This window comes from Sinocyclocheilus rhinocerous, unplaced genomic scaffold (genome assembly GCF_001515625.1).
Source record: "Sinocyclocheilus rhinocerous isolate Xijiao unplaced genomic scaffold, SAMN03320098_v1.1 scaffold1069, whole genome shotgun sequence".
Classification (NCBI taxonomy): domain Eukaryota; kingdom Metazoa; phylum Chordata; class Actinopteri; order Cypriniformes; family Cyprinidae; genus Sinocyclocheilus; species Sinocyclocheilus rhinocerous.
In genome coordinates, this window is record NW_015635541.1 from 1,177,630 (window position 1) to 1,199,398 (window position 21,769).

General features: G+C 36.0%; 1 protein-coding gene across 1 annotated transcript in view; it reads left to right on the forward strand.

Moving 5' to 3' along the window:
* LOC107747282 (lysyl oxidase homolog 4-like) overlaps positions 1-21,769 on the forward strand; it is a 28,221-nt gene continuing 6,452 nt past the window's right edge. The window contains exons 1-11 of the mRNA XM_016561751.1: positions 1-295; positions 2,224-2,549; positions 2,972-3,186; positions 9,570-9,608; positions 9,740-9,953; positions 11,036-11,216; positions 16,408-16,562; positions 17,552-17,719; positions 17,829-17,896; positions 19,545-19,660; positions 19,986-20,122. Coding sequence (XP_016417237.1) covers positions 1-295; positions 2,224-2,549; positions 2,972-3,186; positions 9,570-9,608; positions 9,740-9,953; positions 11,036-11,216; positions 16,408-16,562; positions 17,552-17,719; positions 17,829-17,896; positions 19,545-19,660; positions 19,986-20,122 — 1,914 coding nt within the window. The remainder of the gene's footprint in view (positions 296-2,223; positions 2,550-2,971; positions 3,187-9,569; positions 9,609-9,739; positions 9,954-11,035; positions 11,217-16,407; positions 16,563-17,551; positions 17,720-17,828; positions 17,897-19,544; positions 19,661-19,985; positions 20,123-21,769) is intronic.

Here is a 21,769-nt window from a genome sequence, read left to right on the forward strand (position 1 = left end):
ATGATTCGGGCCATCTGTCCCATTTGTGTTCTTGTCTTTGCGCTCCTCTTTGTGTGCATGGATGCACGTCCCGAATCGCCAGGCCGCTCAAGGCGAGCTCCTGCTGCCAAAGTGCGACTGGCAGGTATCGGCCACAGAGAAAACGAGGGACGAGTTGAAGTCCTGCACAGTGGGACGTGGGGCACCGTATGCGACGATGAGGTCGACATTAAACTCGCTAATGTGGTTTGCAGGGAACTGGGTTTCCAAAGTGGCATAACATGGGCGCACAGTGCCAAGTACGGAGAGGGAGAAGGTGAGTGAATTTCTCTGTTAAAATACATGAACTGTGACTTATGAATCTTTAATCACCCTCATCTATCCTCATTTACTTACCTTCATGTTGTTCCAAACCTGTGTGACTTACTTTCTTTGGGAGACGTTTAGCAGAATGTCTGTGCTGCTCTTTTTGATAAATGAAAATGAACCGAGGGCCATCAAGCTCCAAAAATGTTTTTGGGTGAACTATTGCTTTAAGTATTTTAAAGAGTTGCTGTCTGAATAGCTTAGGTTTAGGAGTTTTAATCTCTGTTATTTTCACATTTAACTGTGGATTACGTGAAAGACATGAGCACAGTTGTGTAAGAAGGCACAATGCTGTTTTAAATAGCTGTTTCTCACAAGTGCAAGTGCACAGAGCTACTGTTCTTTACATCGCCCAAATCGCTCCCTGTAATTTCACTTTAAGGCAGCTATAAAGACAGCCACTAACCCAAAGCATGTATAACACTTAGTTGGCAAGACAACACTGTCATTAAAACTAAAACAAACCCTTCAGACAGCTTCACCAGAGCTCTTTTGTAATGCTTTTGATGGTGATGCTTCTGTCCCATATTAACTTGTATTGTGTACATGAAGTCTGCAGACTTCAACTTTATGCATATGTATTATGTACAATTTCTTTAAAAAAAGTGTTTTTTATGATATTTATGGAACAGCTGGTAGTGGCTTGTTTAAGGTAACAGTTCATCCAAAAACTCTGTCATTATTTACTCATCCTCTCATTGTTCTAAACCTGTATGACTTTCTTCTGTGGAACACAAAATAACTTTAAATAATGATAGTTTTTTTTAATTTTTTATTCAATTACAATGATTTGAGACTGAAACTTTTAAACTTAAAAAATGACAAAAAGTACCATAAAAGTATCATAAAAGTGGTCCATGTAACTTGTGTTGCATTCCAAGTCTTTCAAACCCATACAATAACTCTATGTGATGAACAGACCAAACTGTAAATCATTATTCGTTGATAATCTTTTCCTTGAATGTTAAAAGAATAGTTCACCCTCAGGTCATCCAAGATTTGGAGAAATTTTGCATTACATCAGTTTCTCACCAATGGATCAGTGAATGGGTGCCATCAGAATGAGAGTCCAAACAGCTAATAAAAACATCAGAATAATCCACCACAATTCTTCAGCCCATCAATTAATGTATTGTGAAGTGAAAAGCTGAATGTTTACAATAAACAAATCAATCATTAAGATGCTGGTAACCTCAAACTGTTGCAAAGTCATCTTGTCTGAATCAGGAGAGAAATACACACAGATCACATGCTGTTTACAAGTAAAAACAGTCCAAAAGCATTCTAAACTAATATGGTTTGATTTTGATTTTGATTTTGATTTGAAGGGACAATGGGGGATGGACTTTTTCACTGGAGGAATTTAGGAAGCATTATAATTATGGATTATGGATTAACGCTTTATGATGGATTTGTTTCTTACAAACATGCAGCTTTACACTTCACAAGACATGAATAGATGGACTGGAGTCATGTGGAATACTTGTGGATTATTGTGATGTTTTTATCAGATGTTTGGACTCTCATTCTGACGGCACCCATTCACTGCAGAAGATCCATTGGGGAGCAAGTGATGTAATGCTCCAAAGTTCTCCAAATATGTTCCAATGATTAAACAAACTCATCTACATCTTGGATGGGCTGAAAGCGAATAAATGTTCAGCAAATTTAAATTTTTGGGTGAATAATTGCTTTATACAACTCGAGAACCGGATCAGTCTGAAAAGTCTGAAGGTCATTGTGGTTTGAAATGACATGAGGGTGGTTGGATAATGACAGAATTTTAAATGTTTTTTTTTTTGGTTGAACTATCACTTTAAGACACATAACTGATGTTTTATGTTCCAGTGCTTTTGTAACCTGTAACATCTGTCACAGGCCCCATTTGGATGGATAATGTGAGGTGTGAAGGAACGGAGAAAACTCTGAAAGACTGCAAGTCGAACGGATGGGGTGTTCATGACTGCAAGCACTCTGAAGATCTCGGGGTGGTCTGCAGTCCAGAGAGAAGGCTGGACCAAGTGCATCCTGGAGTCACTAGAAGAGGGCACACCATCTCTCTCAGGCCAAACGCAGTCACCTCGAACCGTTGGCAGGACATTTACTCCAGTTCAAGGACACCTGCACATCTCAGACCAGGCAACGGACATTCCCAGGATCATACCAGATGGGATCAATTCTCCAGACAGCAGTTTCATAATCCGGTAAATAGAGATTGTAGTAGACCTGAAAATTCTTTTAATACATATGTAATGCATCTCACCTGCATTTTCTTTAAATTTAGTTTGTTAAACATTTAAATAAAGAGTTTACTCATCTTCATGTCCTTCCAAACTTGTATGACTTTCTGTCTACTGTGGAACATATAAGAAGATTTTTTTAAAGAATATTCCTTGAAGACTTGGAACATAGTGCATAAGCTGCAATTGACCACTTTTTATGCTCTTATTGTACTTTTTGCCATTTTAATAACATTTACATATACACATGCCATTTCAGGACATAATCAAAGAACTCAGGGTTTGGAACAATATGAGGGTAAACAATGGCAGATTGTTTCATTTTTGGGTGAACGATTCCAATCGCAGGTTATGCTCATGAGAAAATTTTTTCAATCTTCCTCTAGTCTGCCAGTAGGGTGAAGATCGAGGAAGTCCGTCTCAAGCCGATCTTGATGGTTACAAAGAAGCGTGCTCTTGTTACGGAAGGTGTGGTGGAAGTAAAGCATGCTGGGAGATGGAGACAGGTGTGTGATAAAGGCTGGAGTCTGAACAGCAGCAGAGTTGTGTGTGGGATGCTTGGCTTTCCTGACGCGGAGCAGCCCAACATGAACACCTACAAGTGAGTCCTGCGCTTTTAATGAAATAAACAACATGAGCACTGGCATGAGTCTCTGAGGTTTTGGAGAGAATTAGTATCATATTAAAACCCAATATTTCGCATTAATTCACTGTTATTGGCTGATGTCAGTTTTGTTAAATTTCACTGTGTTAGTACAGGGCCTCCCAGAGTTTTAACTAACAACATAATATCCAGTCCTGCAGCTGCATGATTCTGGCCAAAAACTGCCCACTTGCACAGGAAACGACTGTCTGGCTGACATGTAGCAGACCTGTATCAACCAGCTACAGTTTTATTTTACATGCTGTTTATGTAAGGGTAAATACAGGTGAAAATATGTTAAATGCTACTGTAAAAAAAAAAAAGTGAGATCTTTTAACATTTTTAAAAAACTTTTTTTTGAACAATCATGCTTACACTTACTACTAAAGCTATATTTATTTAATCAAAAATACAGTAAAAACAGCAATATTGTAAAAAACTTTATAACAATATATTTTCTATTTTAATATCTTTTAAAAAAGTAATTTATGCCTGTGATGGTAAAGTTGAATTTTCAGCAGACATATACAGTGTTACATGATCCTTCATGATCCTGTCTTTTTTTTATCTTCTTTGCTTATTTGCTATGTTTGTTGGACCACACAGGGTGTTGTGATGATGATATTCTATGTAGACAAAGTTCATGTCTAAGCACTGGAAGATGTTTGTCTCTGCATATAGCAGAAAGTGAAAGATTCACCAACTCTTTTGGCTGGAATTGCACATCTGTTTTCCTTATCCTTGTTCCCCAGGCACCTTTCACAAACCTAAACACTTAACCAATGATTAAAAGATCTTTCAAACCTGCTGATGCTATCTGGATCTCAGCGTTACTGAAATGAACAGTCTGCTCAGAACGCTTCGTTCTAAGTGAGAAGTCTAATATCCCTGCTGATTGTTATTGGAAAGGGACATCAGTTTTAAAACCTTCCAAGTGTCTGTTGTTGGAGAAAGAGTTTCAGGTTTGTTTAATGATTTTATTGACATTGCCACCCTTGACTTTCTCCTGCCTCCTCACAGAATGTTTCCCTGAACAGTGTTCCCAACTGAGCTGTACTGTCTTTGTTGTCTCACTTGGTCAGTTCTTTTAATAATGTAAAGAGCAGTTTATTGTTGGGAGTTTCTGGACTTTGGCTATTATTCTAAAAAGGCATTTATGCAGGTTGTGTGCTGCATCCTCAGTTTTTTTATGGGTATATGCATATATTATATAACAGTTATTGTGCTGTGAAGTCAACTGGAGTTTGATGCCTACAGATTCTTCTTGCAGTGCGGCTTAGACAGGATACAGGATATGTGTATTTAGAACTCTATTCTAGAGCATAAATACAGGATCAGAGATGACAAGGTCCAGTACTGCTCTTTTTAGAAAAGTTATTTTCTTAGAGCAATTTTGTGCTCATATTTGTCATCTTTACCTACCTATGTACAGTATCAACCCATCTACCTACCTACCATTTCTTTTTACTAACCTACTTATTTACCTATCCATGCACCTACCCACATACTACGCATATACAATATCTACCTACCTCCCGATTTTCTTCCCCTACTACCTATCTACCATTCATTTTACCTACCTATATACCCACCTTCCTACCTACTTATCCACCTACTGTACCCACTAGATCTAGAATCTCCCTAGTTATTTTCTTCCCCTCATACCTACCTGCCTATCTTTTTACTATCCTACTTATGTTCCCACCAACCAATCTATTTGTCAACCTGTCTTTACCTTTCCACTTACATATCTACCCACCTGTGTATCTTTTTTAACTTTCTATTTACCTTTACCTACCTACCACTCAACCTTTTTGCCTACCTAACTACTTATCTAATGATCCGCCTACCTACTTACCTATCTATCTACAGAATCTAGGAGGTATCCTTACTTATTTTCTTCTTGTACTACCTACCTATTATTTACGATCCTACTTATCTACCTACCCACATACTTATTTAAAGGGATAGTTCACCCAAAAATGATAATTCTGTCATTAATTACTCACCCTCGTGTCATTCCAAACCAGTAAGACCTTTGTTCATCTTCGGAACACAAATTAAGATATTTTTGATGAATTCTGAGAGCTTTCTGACCCTGCATAGACAGCAACGCAACTAACACGTTCAAGGCCCAGAAAGGTAGGAAGGACATCGTTAAAACAGTCCATGTGACATCAGTGGTTCAACCTTAATTTTATGAAGTTACATGAATACTTTTTGTACGCAAAGAAAACAAAAATAACGACATTATTCAACAGTTTCTTCCGTTCAGTGTCAGTCTTCAATGCATGTTCATAATAGTATACCACGATGCATGCGTGTGGTGCTGCTGACGCAGGAGCCGGCGTTCTGACGTAGAACCCGGATGCGCTGCGCCTTGTTTACAAGCAGAGGAATGCACACGCATACGTCATGGTAGTCTCGTAAACGTGCATCAAAGACTGAAAATGGTTGCCTAATGGAACATGCTTACTACCTGCATTTCGCTTTCATTTGTTATTTCCTTTTCATAGTTGCCTCATTTTTTTACTTCTCTTATAGGAGGCTGCTGTGGTTAGGAGGTATTTTTTTAATAACCACACTCACAGCACAACTATTTGTTTCCCATCGTCTGAATGGGCTTTGGCCGTGCTGGCATGTTGACCCATGTGCTCGTTATAAAAAGCACCACCTTAATCTTATGGGTCTGCGGTCCCTAAGCTTTTTTTAGTGAAAGGTTTGTGCTGGGGCGTTGTTGTAAGTGTTGTACGTGCTTTCTGCTGATGATTCCTCTATGATTTGTGCCTGCTGTAGAACAATATGTCTTGATAAATGTGCTTGAGCGTTGAGCAATTTCCACGTTTTTGTGCTCTTAAAAAAGATTCTTACCTAGCAGATAAGACCGCTGACAGGTTAATGTTATCTCTTTTTAGGCTTAATGCCCTTTTCCTTGAGAATCCTAATCTTGAGGTCACAGGAACACCTAAGCGAGCTTTTGTTTATGCATGACTCAAAGACATGCCGCAAACAGCAACTCGAAGATGCTGTTTGAACTCAAATTAGAGCTTATAGAGCTAGCTGTGGCTTACATCCTAGGGAATCTCCATTTGGCTCCTTCTCCTCTGTGAGCGTGCCCAGCACCTGACCTCATCATGTCGTATGTGCATTTTGTTAAGTCTCCACAGAGCAGCAGACTTGGCAGTAGCGATCACTCAGGGATCGCGAGCCGGCCCGCCCTGACACTGCCTCTTCTGGATCCTCCGCTGAAGATACTGTAATTAACTGCTGGGCCACTCAGAAGATTTCCACGTTTCTGGCGAGTAAGGGAAAGGCAGATTACAATTATAGCTGCGCCCTTTGGCTGCTGTGTCAGCAGGACACACTCTGTCTGTCACCGAGGAAATTGAAAGGCTTAAGCCACAATTTAGGCTCAGATATCCTTAGATGAACATCTAAAGAAATGAAATACAATATTTTAACAAGTCTGACAAAGTCGAAACAGTGCCTCAGTCAGACTGTGTACAGAAAGAAAAATCACCTTCTGTGTTTATGGAGTTTGTATTGTGATGATTGGCTCAGTGTCATTTAATGGCAGGCTTTAAGCTTTATATTTTCAGTCCATTGATTATCACCTTTGGGGGTCAAACACTATAATCAGCCAAATGTGATCAAGTTCAGGGTGTTGGCATTCAGTGGTGTGGTGTGTGAGATTTTACCTTAATATCATGATTTTATTGTATCACGCATATTGAACAAGGTGAGACAAAAATAATTTTTCTTAAAGGCAATGGCTATATATTTGACCAACACAAACAGGAAATAATTGCTAAGGCTATATATGTATCCTAACTTTTCCAACTTTTTTTTTTTTTGGTAACATAATTTCACAAAAATGCCTTCCATACTGACACTGTCGTCTCAAGTCCACTAACTTTTGATAAAATATGCATGTTTAATATATATAATTGTTATTATTATTTATTTATTATTAAAACAACCCTGGGGACATAAAAGTGCCGGAAACGCTTGTATCCTTAATAGCTATATTGTGTAATGACTACAGACTCTTCTGGATCCTCCGCTGAAGATGCTGTAATTAAATGTTGGGCCACTCAGAAGATTTCCACGTTTCTGGCGAGTAAGGGAAAGACAATTATAGCTGCGGCTTTTGGCTGCTGTGTCAGCAGGACATACTCTGTCTGTGTCAATTGAGGAAATTGAAAGACTTAAGCCACAGTTCAGCCTCAGAGATCCTTAGATGAGCATCTAAAGAAATGAAAAACAATATTTTAACGAGTCTGATTCTGTCCTTTCAGTCTAAAGTAGTGCCCCAGTCAGACTGTGCACAGAAAGAAAAATCACCTTCTGTTTGTATTGTGATATTTGGCTCAGTGTCATTTAATGGCAGGCTTTAAACTTTGTATTTTTACTCTGAGTATCACATTTAGGGGTCAAACACCATAATCAGCTAAATATGTTCAAGTTTAGGGCACTGGCATTCAGTGGAGTAGTGTAAGAGATTTTTCATTATTTGCATGATTTGTATTGTATTATATCTCATATATTGTACAGGGTGAGACAAAATAATTTTTCTTCTGATCAAAGGCGAAGGCCAAATATATGATCAGCAACAAAACACTAAATAATTGCTAAGACTATTTATGTATCCTAGATTTTCATACTTTTTACAGAATTTTGCAAAAAATTAACCAAAATTATCTTTGTGTTTTTCACTTATCATGAGTCTCAGAATCTCAAGCATACTTTTTACTGACACTGTTGTCTCAAGTCCATAACTATTAAATAAAACTGTAAGAAGACTCTTTTTTTTTTATATAGTGTAAATATGTTTTTAATAAAAATAAATAAAAGTGCCTGTTGAAAGTTTATAAAAAGTAAAGAAATAAAATAAAACTTGCATCGTTAATATTGTATTATGTAATGTCTATTGAGATTGGTCCTTCTTCTGTGAGATATTTAGTATATATTCACACTATATCACAGATTAAAGTGCCCAATTGCTTAATAAATGCTTAAACAGCATGTTTCGTAAGATGTACTGAGAGAGAAAGACTTGTGTGTGTATGTGTATAGACTAATGCTTAAAACAGTGGCATGATTGTTGTCTCCAAACAGACCATCGCTCTCTATCATTAAGTTTTCTTGGTTCAGCAGTAAACCAAGGGTGGAACTCTTGGACTAATTACATGAGCAGGTGGGTATTTCAGTGCCAGCAACTGTAAGAACAAATGAAAAAACAGACTGGCATTGTCTGAAATATCTCTTCACATTCAGAGCGGCACATTTGATATATAAAAGAGCAACTTGGTATATAAAAAAAAAAAAAAAAACTTAAATTATATGCATCAAATAAGTTTATTTATTTATTGGCATGACAGCTGTAAAGGATCATTTTTAGGCTGCAGTTCTGCAGCTTTAGATCTACTATAATGTTACTGTGCTACAGAGTGTCTTATGGTAGAAACATCCAGAATATTTTATGAGGTCATTAAACTGGAGATTCCACACAGCATTTAAAGGTTGGTTGCTTTTCTGTTGACTGATATTCTCATTTGAAATTCATTCATTAAGACAGCTCCATCAGGAGAATGATTGTATCATTTTTTAAATTTAATTTTCCTATTTTAAAAGTGCATTTGATAAACTATTTTTTAGAGAGCAGTCAGAAAAACAGATTCAGCAAAATAAAAGTAGTGTGTCAAACATATATCCCATGGATTACCAGGCTAAATCCTCTGTAACTACCACATTTAGCTGGACAGACGGTGATGATGGCAGTGATGATTTCATGTGTCACAGGTGTGTTATAGAGGGCAGGTGTTCTTGGGTGGATCTCTCTCTCTCTGTCTCTCTGTCATTCTGAGTATAAGTTTGTCTCGGTTTGTTTTATGGGAAGTCTTACTGTGCCCATTCTGGGATACCAGCATGCCAGTGGAAATATCTGTTTATAGAATGTACATATTTGAAAGCCAGTTTAGTGGTAGATTTAAGTTAAAACATATGTGTATGTTCTTTGATGTCTCAGTCTGTGGGCCATACATTTTTATTATTATAAAAAAAGCAATGTAAATGGAAGAAACTTTAGTTTGGAGTGCTGACTGTAGCATTATCTTGAATAAAGACACAAATGGTAATGAAGATCTGGAACAGTGAGTTTTAACTGCCTGCTAATGATAAAACCTCATGTGGCCTATGGCTTTCTGTACATTTATATTGTTTTATTGCCAGTGTAATATTGTTATTTTTGCTGGTCAGTCTGGAGGAACAGCACCATAAATTGCACATTCTTTCTCAGCTCTTTTCAACTTTTAAAATGTTCTTATTTTTTTCATTTACAGAAAAATATGGGATGAGAAAGTCAAGGATTCAACAACCAGGTGAATTCAGTTGACTCTTCTTTGGCACTTATACTAAAACATATTGCTTTACCACACATCAGAGCATCTTCTTGTACTCTTAATTGAACTCTTAATGTACCACTGCTCTTGTGACATATAATGTCTCCTAGATTGAGTCAGATGACCAAGAAGAAGGGATTCTGGGTTGAGAAAGTACATTGCCTGGGCACAGAGCCCAGTCTGGCGGAGTGTCATGCCCAGCTGTCAATCCCTCGAAGCCCGGGCCCCTGTAAGAACGGTCGCCATGCAGTGGCCCGCTGTGTCCCAGGACCACAGTTTGCTCGTATGTCCTCTGGCAGACCCCAGGCACCTCACCCTGCAGAGGTAATCCTAAAAACATTTTGGTTATTCAGTTAATGACTGGCTTTAATGACTGGCAAAAATGAAATATTTATATTTTTTAATAAAAAAAAGTTTATCAGTCATCATAATTACATTTTAATGGGTTATACCGATTAAAAAAGTAAAATAAATTACAAAAAAATCAATCAACCAACCAATCAATCAAACCCCCACAAATAATTACTAGAATCAAATACGACCCTCATTATGCTGTTACTGAAATTAAAATATCATACTTTTAAAAAAAGTTTTAAAGAAAAAATACTGTTCTTGGCACACAACATAAGGAATGTAAATAATGTGTTATGATTTTTGACTTTTTGCACTGATCTTCAACCCTGTTAAACCCTGATGTCTTGCATATAATAGAATTAGAAATAGAACAGGCATATACACCATTGTTCAAAGGTTTGGAGTCAGTTTATTTTTTCTAAGTAAATTATTACTATTATTCAGCAAGGATGCATTAATTTGATCAAAAGTGATAGTAAAGACTGTTCACAGATTGTTAGATTGTTACAAAAGAACTTTCTGTTCATCAGCATTGATAATAATTAGAAATGTTTAATTAGCACCAAACCAGCATATTAGAATTATTTCTGTTTCATGTGATGCAAATAGAAAACAGTTATTATAATTGGTAATATTTCACAATATTTATAGCTTTTACTGCATTTTTACTGCAAATGTCACGAGTTACATTTCTTTTCAGTTACATTTAGTGATTTTTAAGTTTAGTTTAGTTTTCTTTTTTAACAAGAGACACTGAAACTGAGTGATGCTACCATAAAGTATTTAATTTTATGTATAGGAACCTTACTGTTAGGGGGTTTAAATAATGTAGTGCTTTAGTTAGGCTTAGCAGTTTGCAAAGCTATAACCACATATTTAAGGTTGGGGCTAATATTATGTAAGAATCAGTCTATGAAAACCCATATTTGTCGACCGCTAATCTGCAGATTGGGGAAGGCATGTACCCCACTGGTGCTCCCCAAATGTCTGTTGTGGTTAAAACCCTAGTACTTGAAAATGTAACCTTGTCAGTCTTTCTTCCCATCTCATAGCTGTCAGTGCGTCTGAAGGCAGGACCACGTCTGGGAGAAGGAAGAGTCGAGGTTCTCCGTGAGGGAAAGTGGGGAACCGTGGTTGACCACCGGTGGGACCGGATCTCAGCCAGCGTGGTGTGCAGAGAGCTGGGCTTCGGCACTGCCAAAGAGGCTCTTACCGGAGCATACATGGGTCAAGGTGGGAATTAATTTAAGCTTGAATGATCCCATGAGGGCGAGTAAAAGATAGAATTTTCATTCTTTGATGACCTGTTCCTTAATCTGCTTTGAGTCAATATGGTGTTTATAGGAAGAAGGTGATTCATAACTACGAACGTGATTATGATCATACTGAGTTTGCCACATGATTCCACAGTAGTCTGAGTCTGAACTTAATTTGTAAGCACTGCTTATCTATAGGATATGCCTGTCTGCAGCTGAATATGAAACCGGTCAGAGATTATGCTTTACATAATGCGATATCACACTCTCCAGGTGCAAAACATGAATTCCACATCAGTGATGATGCTTTAAGGCAAGGAACTTTCCCTGAACTTTCTGTGGCTCAGATCCACACTGCATGTGAGTTTACTTTGGCTGAGTGACAAAGTTCACCGCTGATCTGTATTCCAAGGGGAATCGGTCCAATCTGACAAGATGGGATAATTGCTCTGCCAAACAGAAGCGATGACAGTAGCTATTTATTGAAGACTTCCCAATATTGCTCTGATGAAAAACACAGCTGCAATGTTTCACAGTTTTTATTTAAAGAAAGGAAGTGAAAAGGGTTTTGACTCGTAAATGTTTTATGATTTATCAGGTGCCACCGTTCAAAGAAGTGAAAGAATGACATGTTGATTTATGGATAATGATGATTTTAGGGGCCTGTTATTTTGAAATATATATGCTGTACTGCACCGGTAGTGACCCATATGAGAGTCCAGACACTTGAAATGAACCAGCGTAAGGTTGATGCTTTCATGTTTTGAAAATAGTCCAGTCAAGGTCTCAGTTTAACTTGCCAAGTGCCAAATACTGTAAGTACAAGCAGTCTTTGATGTGTTACTTGCCGGTTGGCTGATAACTTTATTAGAAATTCTACTTTTACATTTCAGTTTAAAGCAACCATAGTGCCTGTTAGCTTGAACAACTTTTAAGTTTATTTCTTGTAGTAAGCAAGCTACACTACTATTCAAAATTTGGCGGTCAGTAAGTTATTTTTTTTTTTTTGAAAGGAATTTATTCTTTTATTCAGCAGGGATGCATTAAATTGATTAAAGGTGAACGTTTGTAATATTACAAAATATTTCTATTTTATGACAGTATTTTACATCACAATATTTTATTAATCACAGAATCTTTATTTTTCTTAATTAAGCAGCACAGCTGTTTTCATTATTAATAATAATAATCAAATCAGCATATTAGAATGATCTCTAAAAGGTCATGTGACACTGAAGACTGGAGTAATGATGCTGAAAATTATATATTAAAATAGAAAACAGATATTTTAAATTGTAAAAAATATTTCACAATATTACTATTCTTACTGTGTTTTTGGTCAAATAAATGTAGGCTTGGTGAACATAAGATACTATTTTAAGAAACATAAAAATATATTACTGACCACAAATTTTGGAATATGTAAGACTAAAAAATTAGAATCTAAAATTTTTGTGACTGGATTATTTTTTATATCAGGTAGATCATGTGAGTGCTATAACAGCTGAATAACTCTCGTTGAGACAAAAAATATATACATTTTAAATAAAACAAATAATGCAAATTACAATTTATTGGTGATTAAGAAATAGTTTTGGTTGGAATAAATTCTCAATTCAACAAGGTGTGATGGACAAATATTTTAGAAAGTGACTCCACTTGCTGATTTCTGAATTTAGCCATTTGGATGAAGTAACAGGAATAGAAATCAAAGCTTATGATTTCTGCACGCCCGTATCTTTGAGGTCTTTAGGTATATTTATTGTCGTGTATAATTTTCCTAGTGCAGCCGAGGCCACAAAAACATATAGTGAGTGAAGAGAGACACACATGAGCTTTTCAATGACAGAACAGAGCTGGACTGTTTGGGACAGGCGGTAAAAATAGGAAATCTGTTGAGATGGGCTACACGTACCAGACTGTGGTTACCACTTTTAGAAATGATCCTGAATAATGGTGTTGGTACAGTGTTCATTGCACTGCCTGATTTTCCAGACATTTAATGTAACAGAGAAAATTCATCTAAAACTGAAAAATCTGTCATTTACTCAACCCTCATGTCCTTCCAAACCTTTCTTTTTCTTCTTCTGTGGAACACGAAGAAAGATATTTTTAAGAAAGTTGGGGTCCAAACAACATGGACACCAATGGACTTTCATTTTAAAGTCAAATGTTTTTCAAAATATCTTATTTTATGTTCCACAGAAGAAAGAGCCATACAGTTTTAAATTGTGTCATTATTTACTCTTATTTTTGGGTTAACTAACTATCCCTTTAATATGCTTGAAGATGTGTTGTCATTGTGGCTGTATTGTGGATTTTTTGAGTTTGATCATGGAGTTGGCATGAACTCTGTATGACAATGTAGATGTTTTTAAAGCCAGTGCAGCATGAAGCAACACATTCTGCTGAGACGTTCTCTAAGCCTGACCTCGCAGTAAGATGAAAGTAAACCTATCTTTCCTGAAGTTCCTAGATGACTTCATGTCTTGAGATTTGTTTGAATGCTGTATCAGCCGGTTTTACTTCAGTTAGACACTATAGATGAGGAATTTCAAGTCACGTTCACACTTTACAGGCAAAACATATAGCATAGACTTTTCTTTTTGTATGCAGCAGTCACTAAGTTTTTCCTCTGGCTTCGAACTGATGCTGACATTGCACTTGGCTGAGAGAAATATTTCTTATATAGCAATTTAATCTGCTCCTAAAATAGGGATTATAGTCATCCCATGAAAGGAAAACACCATTAATGCGGAATATATATGTTGTTTTATTTTAGGGAGAAGAAAATGTAAATTTTCCGTAAACCACACTCTAGTGAAACTGTTCAGTGCAGTCGGTCACAGAACCTCTCCCTTTCCATCAGCCACTTCTGGACTACTTAGTCTTTGCTTCTATTTTCCTGTTATTTACTTGTCGTTTTGTGCATACACTGTTTTTGTATGTATACTGAGATTTATATTTACATTTTTTCTTTAAAGAAATGTAATTTTTTGTAAAATGCGTTTTAAGTGCTAAAATGCATAAATTGATCAAAAGTGACAGTAAACACTAACATTTCTAATGTTAAAAAATTTATATTTTAAATAAATTATGATGCTCTTTCTATTCATCAAAGAATCCTGAAATATAATGTCAGTTTCCACAAAATATAATAACCAGCACAACTGTTTTCAACATTGATAATAATATCACAACTGTTTTCAACATTGATAATAAGACATGTTTTGAGCACCAAATCAGCATATTATAATGATTTCTGAAGGATCATGTGACATTGAAGATGGAAATAATGACTGCTGAAAATTCCACTTGATATCACAGGAATAAATTACATTTGAACATATAATAAAATAGAAAACAGTTATTTTAAATTGCAATCATATATTTCATTTGATCATATTTTAATCAAATAAATGTAGCCTTGCTGAATGTCAGGATGTACTGATATTTATATTTTAAGTGTAGTAGCACACGACACAATGAGGAAAAGTTTTGATTGAGCCATTTAAGTTCGAATCATGATGTCATCATGCTGTTAACAAGAAAAAGTGAACAAAATTTAAATGTCTCATGCATGTCTGTTTTTTTTTTTTTTAGTCAGTCAGTGGGTTTTTCAGTGACTCTTGCTCGGCCCCTAATCTTTGATTACATCCTTGATTATATGTAATATTCTCTGTGAGGGAACATTTCCATATTAACCCTCAGGGTTTTAGCCAATCTCTAGCAATTTGCTTCCCAGAAGCGAGGCTGAATAGGGTGCTGTGTTTGCTTTTGGGCTCTATCATTTTTGTTTCAAAACTAAACAGCTGGTCATGATTTCTTTGCTCTGGTAGAAATAGGACTTTTTGAATTTAGCCGAGCACAGTGCAGTAGCACGTAACCACTGTTTTTCCACAGCAGTTCATGTAGCTTTCTACTTCATTTACCCTTATTTTCCCCAGCATGTATTTCTGAGATTGGGAAAAACTATATAATTGAATAAAATAATAATGCTGTGGTATATTTATGCTGTGTAGTTGATTTCACATCCTTGTGAGATTTATATCTGAAGTTTTAGCACAGTGCTCACGTTAGGCTCTGATTTACTCAGGCTGAAACAACCAATGTTTTTATGCCACAGTATACAAGAGGGAAATGAACTGTGATATGATCAGATATGCAGTCAAGCTCTTTTATATCCATAGAACTTCAAGAATGTGATGATAATGATTTTACAAAATAAACACATCTGATCAGATTCATGTGTGGCCTTCTGGTGTATGATGCACTCTCAGAAAAAAAGGTACAAAACAGTCACTGGGGCAGGATACAAAAGCTAAAAGATACATCTTTGTACCATATTTAACCCTAAATAGCACACTACAGTATTTTAAAAGTATGGGCATATTAGCAGTGCTAGTAATTTATTACATGCAATCTGGATTAAGTAATCAGATTACAAAAATGATGTACTTGTAATTAGATTTTAAAATGCTCATAATCAGATTACAGTTACTTTTATTTTATACATTTGCTTTTATACATTTGTAAAGTCTTCCAACATTTCATCAACCCACAAACCCCCTGTAGTTCTTTCATGAACTCCAGTTTAGGAAACCTTGGCATAATGTAATGTTTAATACACTTCATGATGCTGATAACAAAGAATGGAATATATTTAAGGCCAAAAGTAATCTAAAGGCAGGGTTTGAAATGAACTTTTTCACTCACCAGCCAATTTGGCTACTAAATTTTTAAGTTACCGGCCATTCACTAAAGGTAATCAAAAAGTAGTCAGAATACATTACCTAATTTGTATAATCCAATAGATTACATTTCAAATTACAATTTCTGTTATGCAATTATCAGTAACAGACTCCAATTTGTAAGTAATCTACCATAAAGTGTACATATTAGTACCTTTTAAAAGGTACCGCCCCAGTGACAGAGCTATGGAGTGAAAACACAGTGATCCTCTATAGATTTACATCAGTAAAGAACAATATTTAGTCTGTGAAAATGGCGGACAGCATTTTTTTAAGGCGATGTTTAGGAAAGGGTCAATTAGAAAGTATCTAGTGTTCTCTGTGGCTGAAAGTACTCAAATAGGCCAAGTGTTTGTTATTTTGTTTTATATTTGTGAAGCGCCAGTGACATTTACTGTTTGTTTGTTTGTTTTACAGGGACGGGGCCGATCCACATGAACTCAGTGCAGTGCACTGGCACAGAGCGCTCCATTTTGGATTGTTACTTCCAGGAAGTCCCTCCCTGGACATTCAAACACAGCCAGGATGCTTCTGTCAAATGCTATGTTCCTAAGACAGGCTTTGAGACCACGGTAAGCAAAATTATCACAGGTTACTCTGATATGATTCTACATGCTGTGAAAACTATGCCCACTCCTGTCATTCATGCTGTCTGCACAGCCTCCAAAGATGCTTGGATATTTAAGACGTTTACATTATATAATAATTTATTTTGGGTTTATTAAGAATAAATATGCGCAATTAAAATGTCTTTGTATTGTATAGCATTTATTTTTTATAAATATGCAGACCAAATGTCTTTATGCATTATAGGGTAATTACTTTAAAAGTACACACATATTTTTTGCAATAAATGGCATTTATTTTATATACGTATACAGATTTAAAATGTTTTTTTTATTTATATGATGCCTTTTGACATTTATTTTAAATATGCACACTTAAAATATCTTTGCATTATGGCATTTATTTTAAATAAATATACAATCTTAAAATGTCTTTGCATTTATGTAATGCATTATATAGCAGTTATTGTATATATGCACAAATAAATGTTTTTGCATCGAATGACGTTTCATTAAAATAAATGTACAGACCTAAAATGTATTTGCAGTGTATAATGCATTGTGTGGCCATTATTATATTTCATATATTATATCATGTTTTAAATATACACAATTTAATGTTTTACATTAAATGCATTTATTTAAAATAAATATACAGACTTAAATATCTTTGCATTATATAGTGCATTATATAGCAATTATGAATTTTTGCATTAAATGACATTTATTTTAAATAAATATACTTAAATGTCATAAGGCATTATATAACCCCAAAACATTTTATTTTAAATATTCACGCTTTGTCTTTACATAATATAATGCATGATATGTCATTTATTTAAAATTTATTTGAAGTTAGTTCTGAGAAAATCTCTAGCATATGCCATGACATTTTGACATTTTTAAATGTGAGGTAAGTGTCCAAAAGTGTTCAAATACTCCTTGAGGGCACTGTATGTGTAGTTTTGATGTCTGTGAGCGTGTTTGTGTTTCAGGTGCGGTTGGCGGGCGGCAGGGACCCGGCTGAGGGTCGTGTAGAGGTGCTCATGGAGGTGGGGGGCAGAAAGCGCTGGGGGACGATTTGCAGTGAGAACTGGGGAATAAATGAAGCCATGGTGGTATGCCGGCAGCTGGGCTTTGGTTTCGCCGCACGGGCCCATCAGGTGAGACTGCTGAAGAATGTTGTGTTTTCCAGTAATATCGCTCTGAATATGTCTCTTGTCTTGCTTGCCTCGGTTTGTGTGCATTTGAGAGCTTCCTGTGCATGTTTAGGGGCACAGGGCAGGATATTTCTGGGCAACATTAGTGTTATACAGTAGTTGTTTTGTGGAGGTGAAGAGGTGGGACAGGTTAACGGTAAACTGTGTATTTTCAGACAGAATGGCAGGTACATTTGGTATGCGTCCTGCACATACTTCATCTGTTTTGAGCAATAGTTGAGAACAGGAATCAAGACAGTTATACTTTCAGGGCACATTGCTTACCTTAATACTGTCTCTCTACCACATGTGCAGTACTGTACTGTACTGCTTATGAGGTAAATCTCATAAAGAAATAATAAATCATACTTTTCATAAAGAAAATGAAACCCATTTTCAACATTTAATTTTATCCCAATTTTGGAGGAGTTGTGGGCTTCGTGTGTTCGCAGGCCAAACCTGTTTTATTAATCTTTTAAAACAACACCAGTGAAGTTGGCATTTGAAAGCCATCTATTCAGACGAGCTGAATAAACAGCCCCGTCAGCATAACAACAACTTCCTGTAAAGGGTGTTCTTCATGTAGGAGCAGTGAGGTCATTAGGCAGTGGTCCATAGTGAACCTTTGTTCTTCCCATGTTCACTAGCCAGCATGAAATGTAAGATTTTTACACATTCTGGAAAAAAATCAGCACAACTGCTGCCATGACTCTAGGGTGTTGTGGGTGGTTCCCAGTAGTGCTGGGTTGATTAATTATTAGGTAACTGATTACAAATTAGATGATGAGAATTGTAGTCTGTAACGTAATCTAGATTACTTCGTTTAGGTAACGTATTCTGACTGCTTTTGGATTACTTTTAGTTTACTTGTAGGGATGCACGATATTATCGGAATCGGCCGATAATGGCTTAAAATTATGACGATATGCTTTGCCGATAAGACGGATAGCTCACTTATGCTCAGGGTGTGATAGTGATAAGATCACGTCAGCAGTGTGATCATTCTTAAAGGAACTTTTGCCTGAATGATTCACTGTTTTGGATCGCCGCATTTGATTTAAGAATGCACGTACAGAACGACGCCTCCGATGTGCGATAGAGTCAACAGTCACTAGCACGTGCAGCAGCAGCAGCAGCAGCTTTCCCCGGTCCTAATCCCCGTCCTCAAGGCGTTTTATTTACTTAGGGGGCGCTGTTGGCCTACTTGTAATTATGTAAAATGCACAAATATCATTAAGATACTTGTGTTTCATAAAATCACGAGTCTGTTTTGATTTACAGGCCAGAACCTATGGTTTACATGAACAAAAATCACAAACACTTGTAAATTAAATAATTTAATATATACATTTATTCATTAATATGTAAAATATTTTTTCAAATGGATTATGAAAATTTATATACAATGTACTCTCATTAAATAATAACTATAATAATGTTTATTAGCTCTAACAAATAAGTTTTAGCAAAAAAATAAATATAAATATCAGCCATAATTAAAAACAATTTGTTTAAAATTTCTGCACGAGAGAGACTTGGTGTTGTTTCAAAACAAATGGAAATATATATCGGCTATCGGCCAAAAAGATTTGGAAAATATCGGATATCGGCAAAAATCTAATATTGTGCACTCCTTACTTTTGACCTAACTTGTTTATAGATTTAAATGGGATTATTGTTGTAAAAAAAAAAACTATGAGGAATAGTATTAATGATTTTTGTCTTGGTAATCACCACTGAATTATTCTGATTCTGCTGACATTCATTGATATGAATATGTTTGATTCAGGCATTATCACAGCATTGAAGTGTTCACACATTATGACCTCCTCACACTCAACGGAAGCCGAGTGGCCGAAGGACACAAAGCCAGTTTCTGTCTGGAAGACACCTACTGCCCTGATGGTAAAAGACTAATTGTGTATATCTCACAATTCTGAGAAAAGAAGTCAGAATTGTGAGATATAAAATTGCAATTGTGAGAAAAAGTCAAAATTGCCAGGTATAAACTTGCAATTAGGAGAAAAAAGTCCGAATTGCGAGTTTATATAATGCAATTCTGAGAAAACAATTCAGAATGGCAAGGTGTAAATCACAATTGCAAGAAAAAAAGTCAGAATTGTGAGCTCAAAAGTCGCAGTTACCTTTTTAAATGTTTTATTCAGTGGTAGAAACAAGCTTCCATAGGTTTACTACTGCAACTACACATAACTGTTTTTTTTTTCTTCAGGACTTCAGAAGCGCTTTTCATGTTACAATTACGGAGATCAAGGCATTTCGGTGGGTTGCTGGGACACTTACCGCCACGATATCGACTGCCAGTGGATAGACATCACTGATGTCAGACCTGGAGACTACATCATGCAGGTGAAAGGATTCAGAACATCTGAACTGTGGATGATGGCAGTTATGGCGTTAATTTAATGGCAAATGTCAAGAGCGCATTATTGTAGTGCGAACGCACATTAATATAATGCGCGAGCGCGAATCTCCCCGCTCGTCGCACGCGGATTTCCTTTGCTCTTGCACAAAACCGGACGTGTGCGCTCAGATACATGCTGCTCTCGCCCAGAGAGTGTGCGCACACTTAAAACCTGTCTCTCCTCTCACTCAAACTGTCCTGTGCACTCGCAAATCTCTCTGTGCTCATGCGCTAGATATTAATTCTTTTCGCACCTGAATTAAACGTTGTCAAATGTTATCAGCCAATCAGATTTCAAAGATGGATCTTGTAATTTCTTTATAATTTAATACTACTAAATCATAATAATCAAATATTAGAAATGAATCGGGTGCTTGGATTATTTGTAAATAACCTAGTTTAACAGTTTTTATGTGGTCATATAACCTATTGTGCACTTGGATTGAAATAAATAAATAAATAAATATTAAATAAATAATAATATTCTGATTAAGGACAGATTTAGATAAGGGTCAGATGCACTATTCCCTATACTTAAGATGTGGAGACCAAATATAACACTATAATGAATTTCCCATATTTGTCATAACATTACTACATTCTATTCTATGGGTTTAATGCATTTGCAGACAATGTAATTACTTGTAACTGTCATATAACTGTATATTCACTTTTTGAGAGTGTCATTGAATGTGTAGCTAATATAAAGTGGGTTTTCAAGACAAAAAAATCTAACTAAAATCAGAACTGAAAACAAACACTGAATTAAAAAAAAAAAACTCCCAATAAATTTCCAAACAGTGATTCTATCAGAACATTTATTGTGTTATATCTTGCATCATTTACGTCTATTTTTGCATTTGATTGGAATTGTTACTATTTCCATTATACCAACTGAGAATTTATTGCAATGATTTTAAATTCAGTTGAGGTATCTGACATATTATGACATAACATTGATCTTTTATATGAAGTCTTTAGAGCCATATAATATGTTGTTTTTAGATAAATTGCTCAGACCAACCAGTTGGACAGAGGTTATTTATATATACAAATCATCCAAGCACCCAACTCCTAGCCATTTCTAATATAGGCCACATTTCATTAACATTGCTAAATATTATTAAACTGGAAATAAATTAAAGATCCATCTTTGATTGTCAAAAGAATTCCAGGTTCAGTTCCCTCTCAGCCAATTAGATTTCACATAGTATTTTCATCGGTCAGTTGTGGAGGTCTGATTGTTTAAAGCTTTATTTATATAGTGCCTTTTAAAAGTGTTTAAGAAGTATTTTACAGAGAGATGCATATGTGCATTCACAGAAAAGAAAATACAAATACAAACATAAAAGAGATAATTTAGTGAACTTGAGATACTTTTTAAAAGTGCATAATGATAACTTTTGACAACGTTTAATTCAGGTGCGACAGGTGCGAATATCTATAGCGCATGAGCACAGAGAGATTTGAGAGTGCACAGGACACAGTGAGTGAGAGGAGAGACGCGTTTTAAGTGGGCGCACACTCTCTGGGCGAGAGCAGTGTGTATCTGAGCGCACGCCTCCGGTTTTGTGCGAGAGCAAAGGAAATCC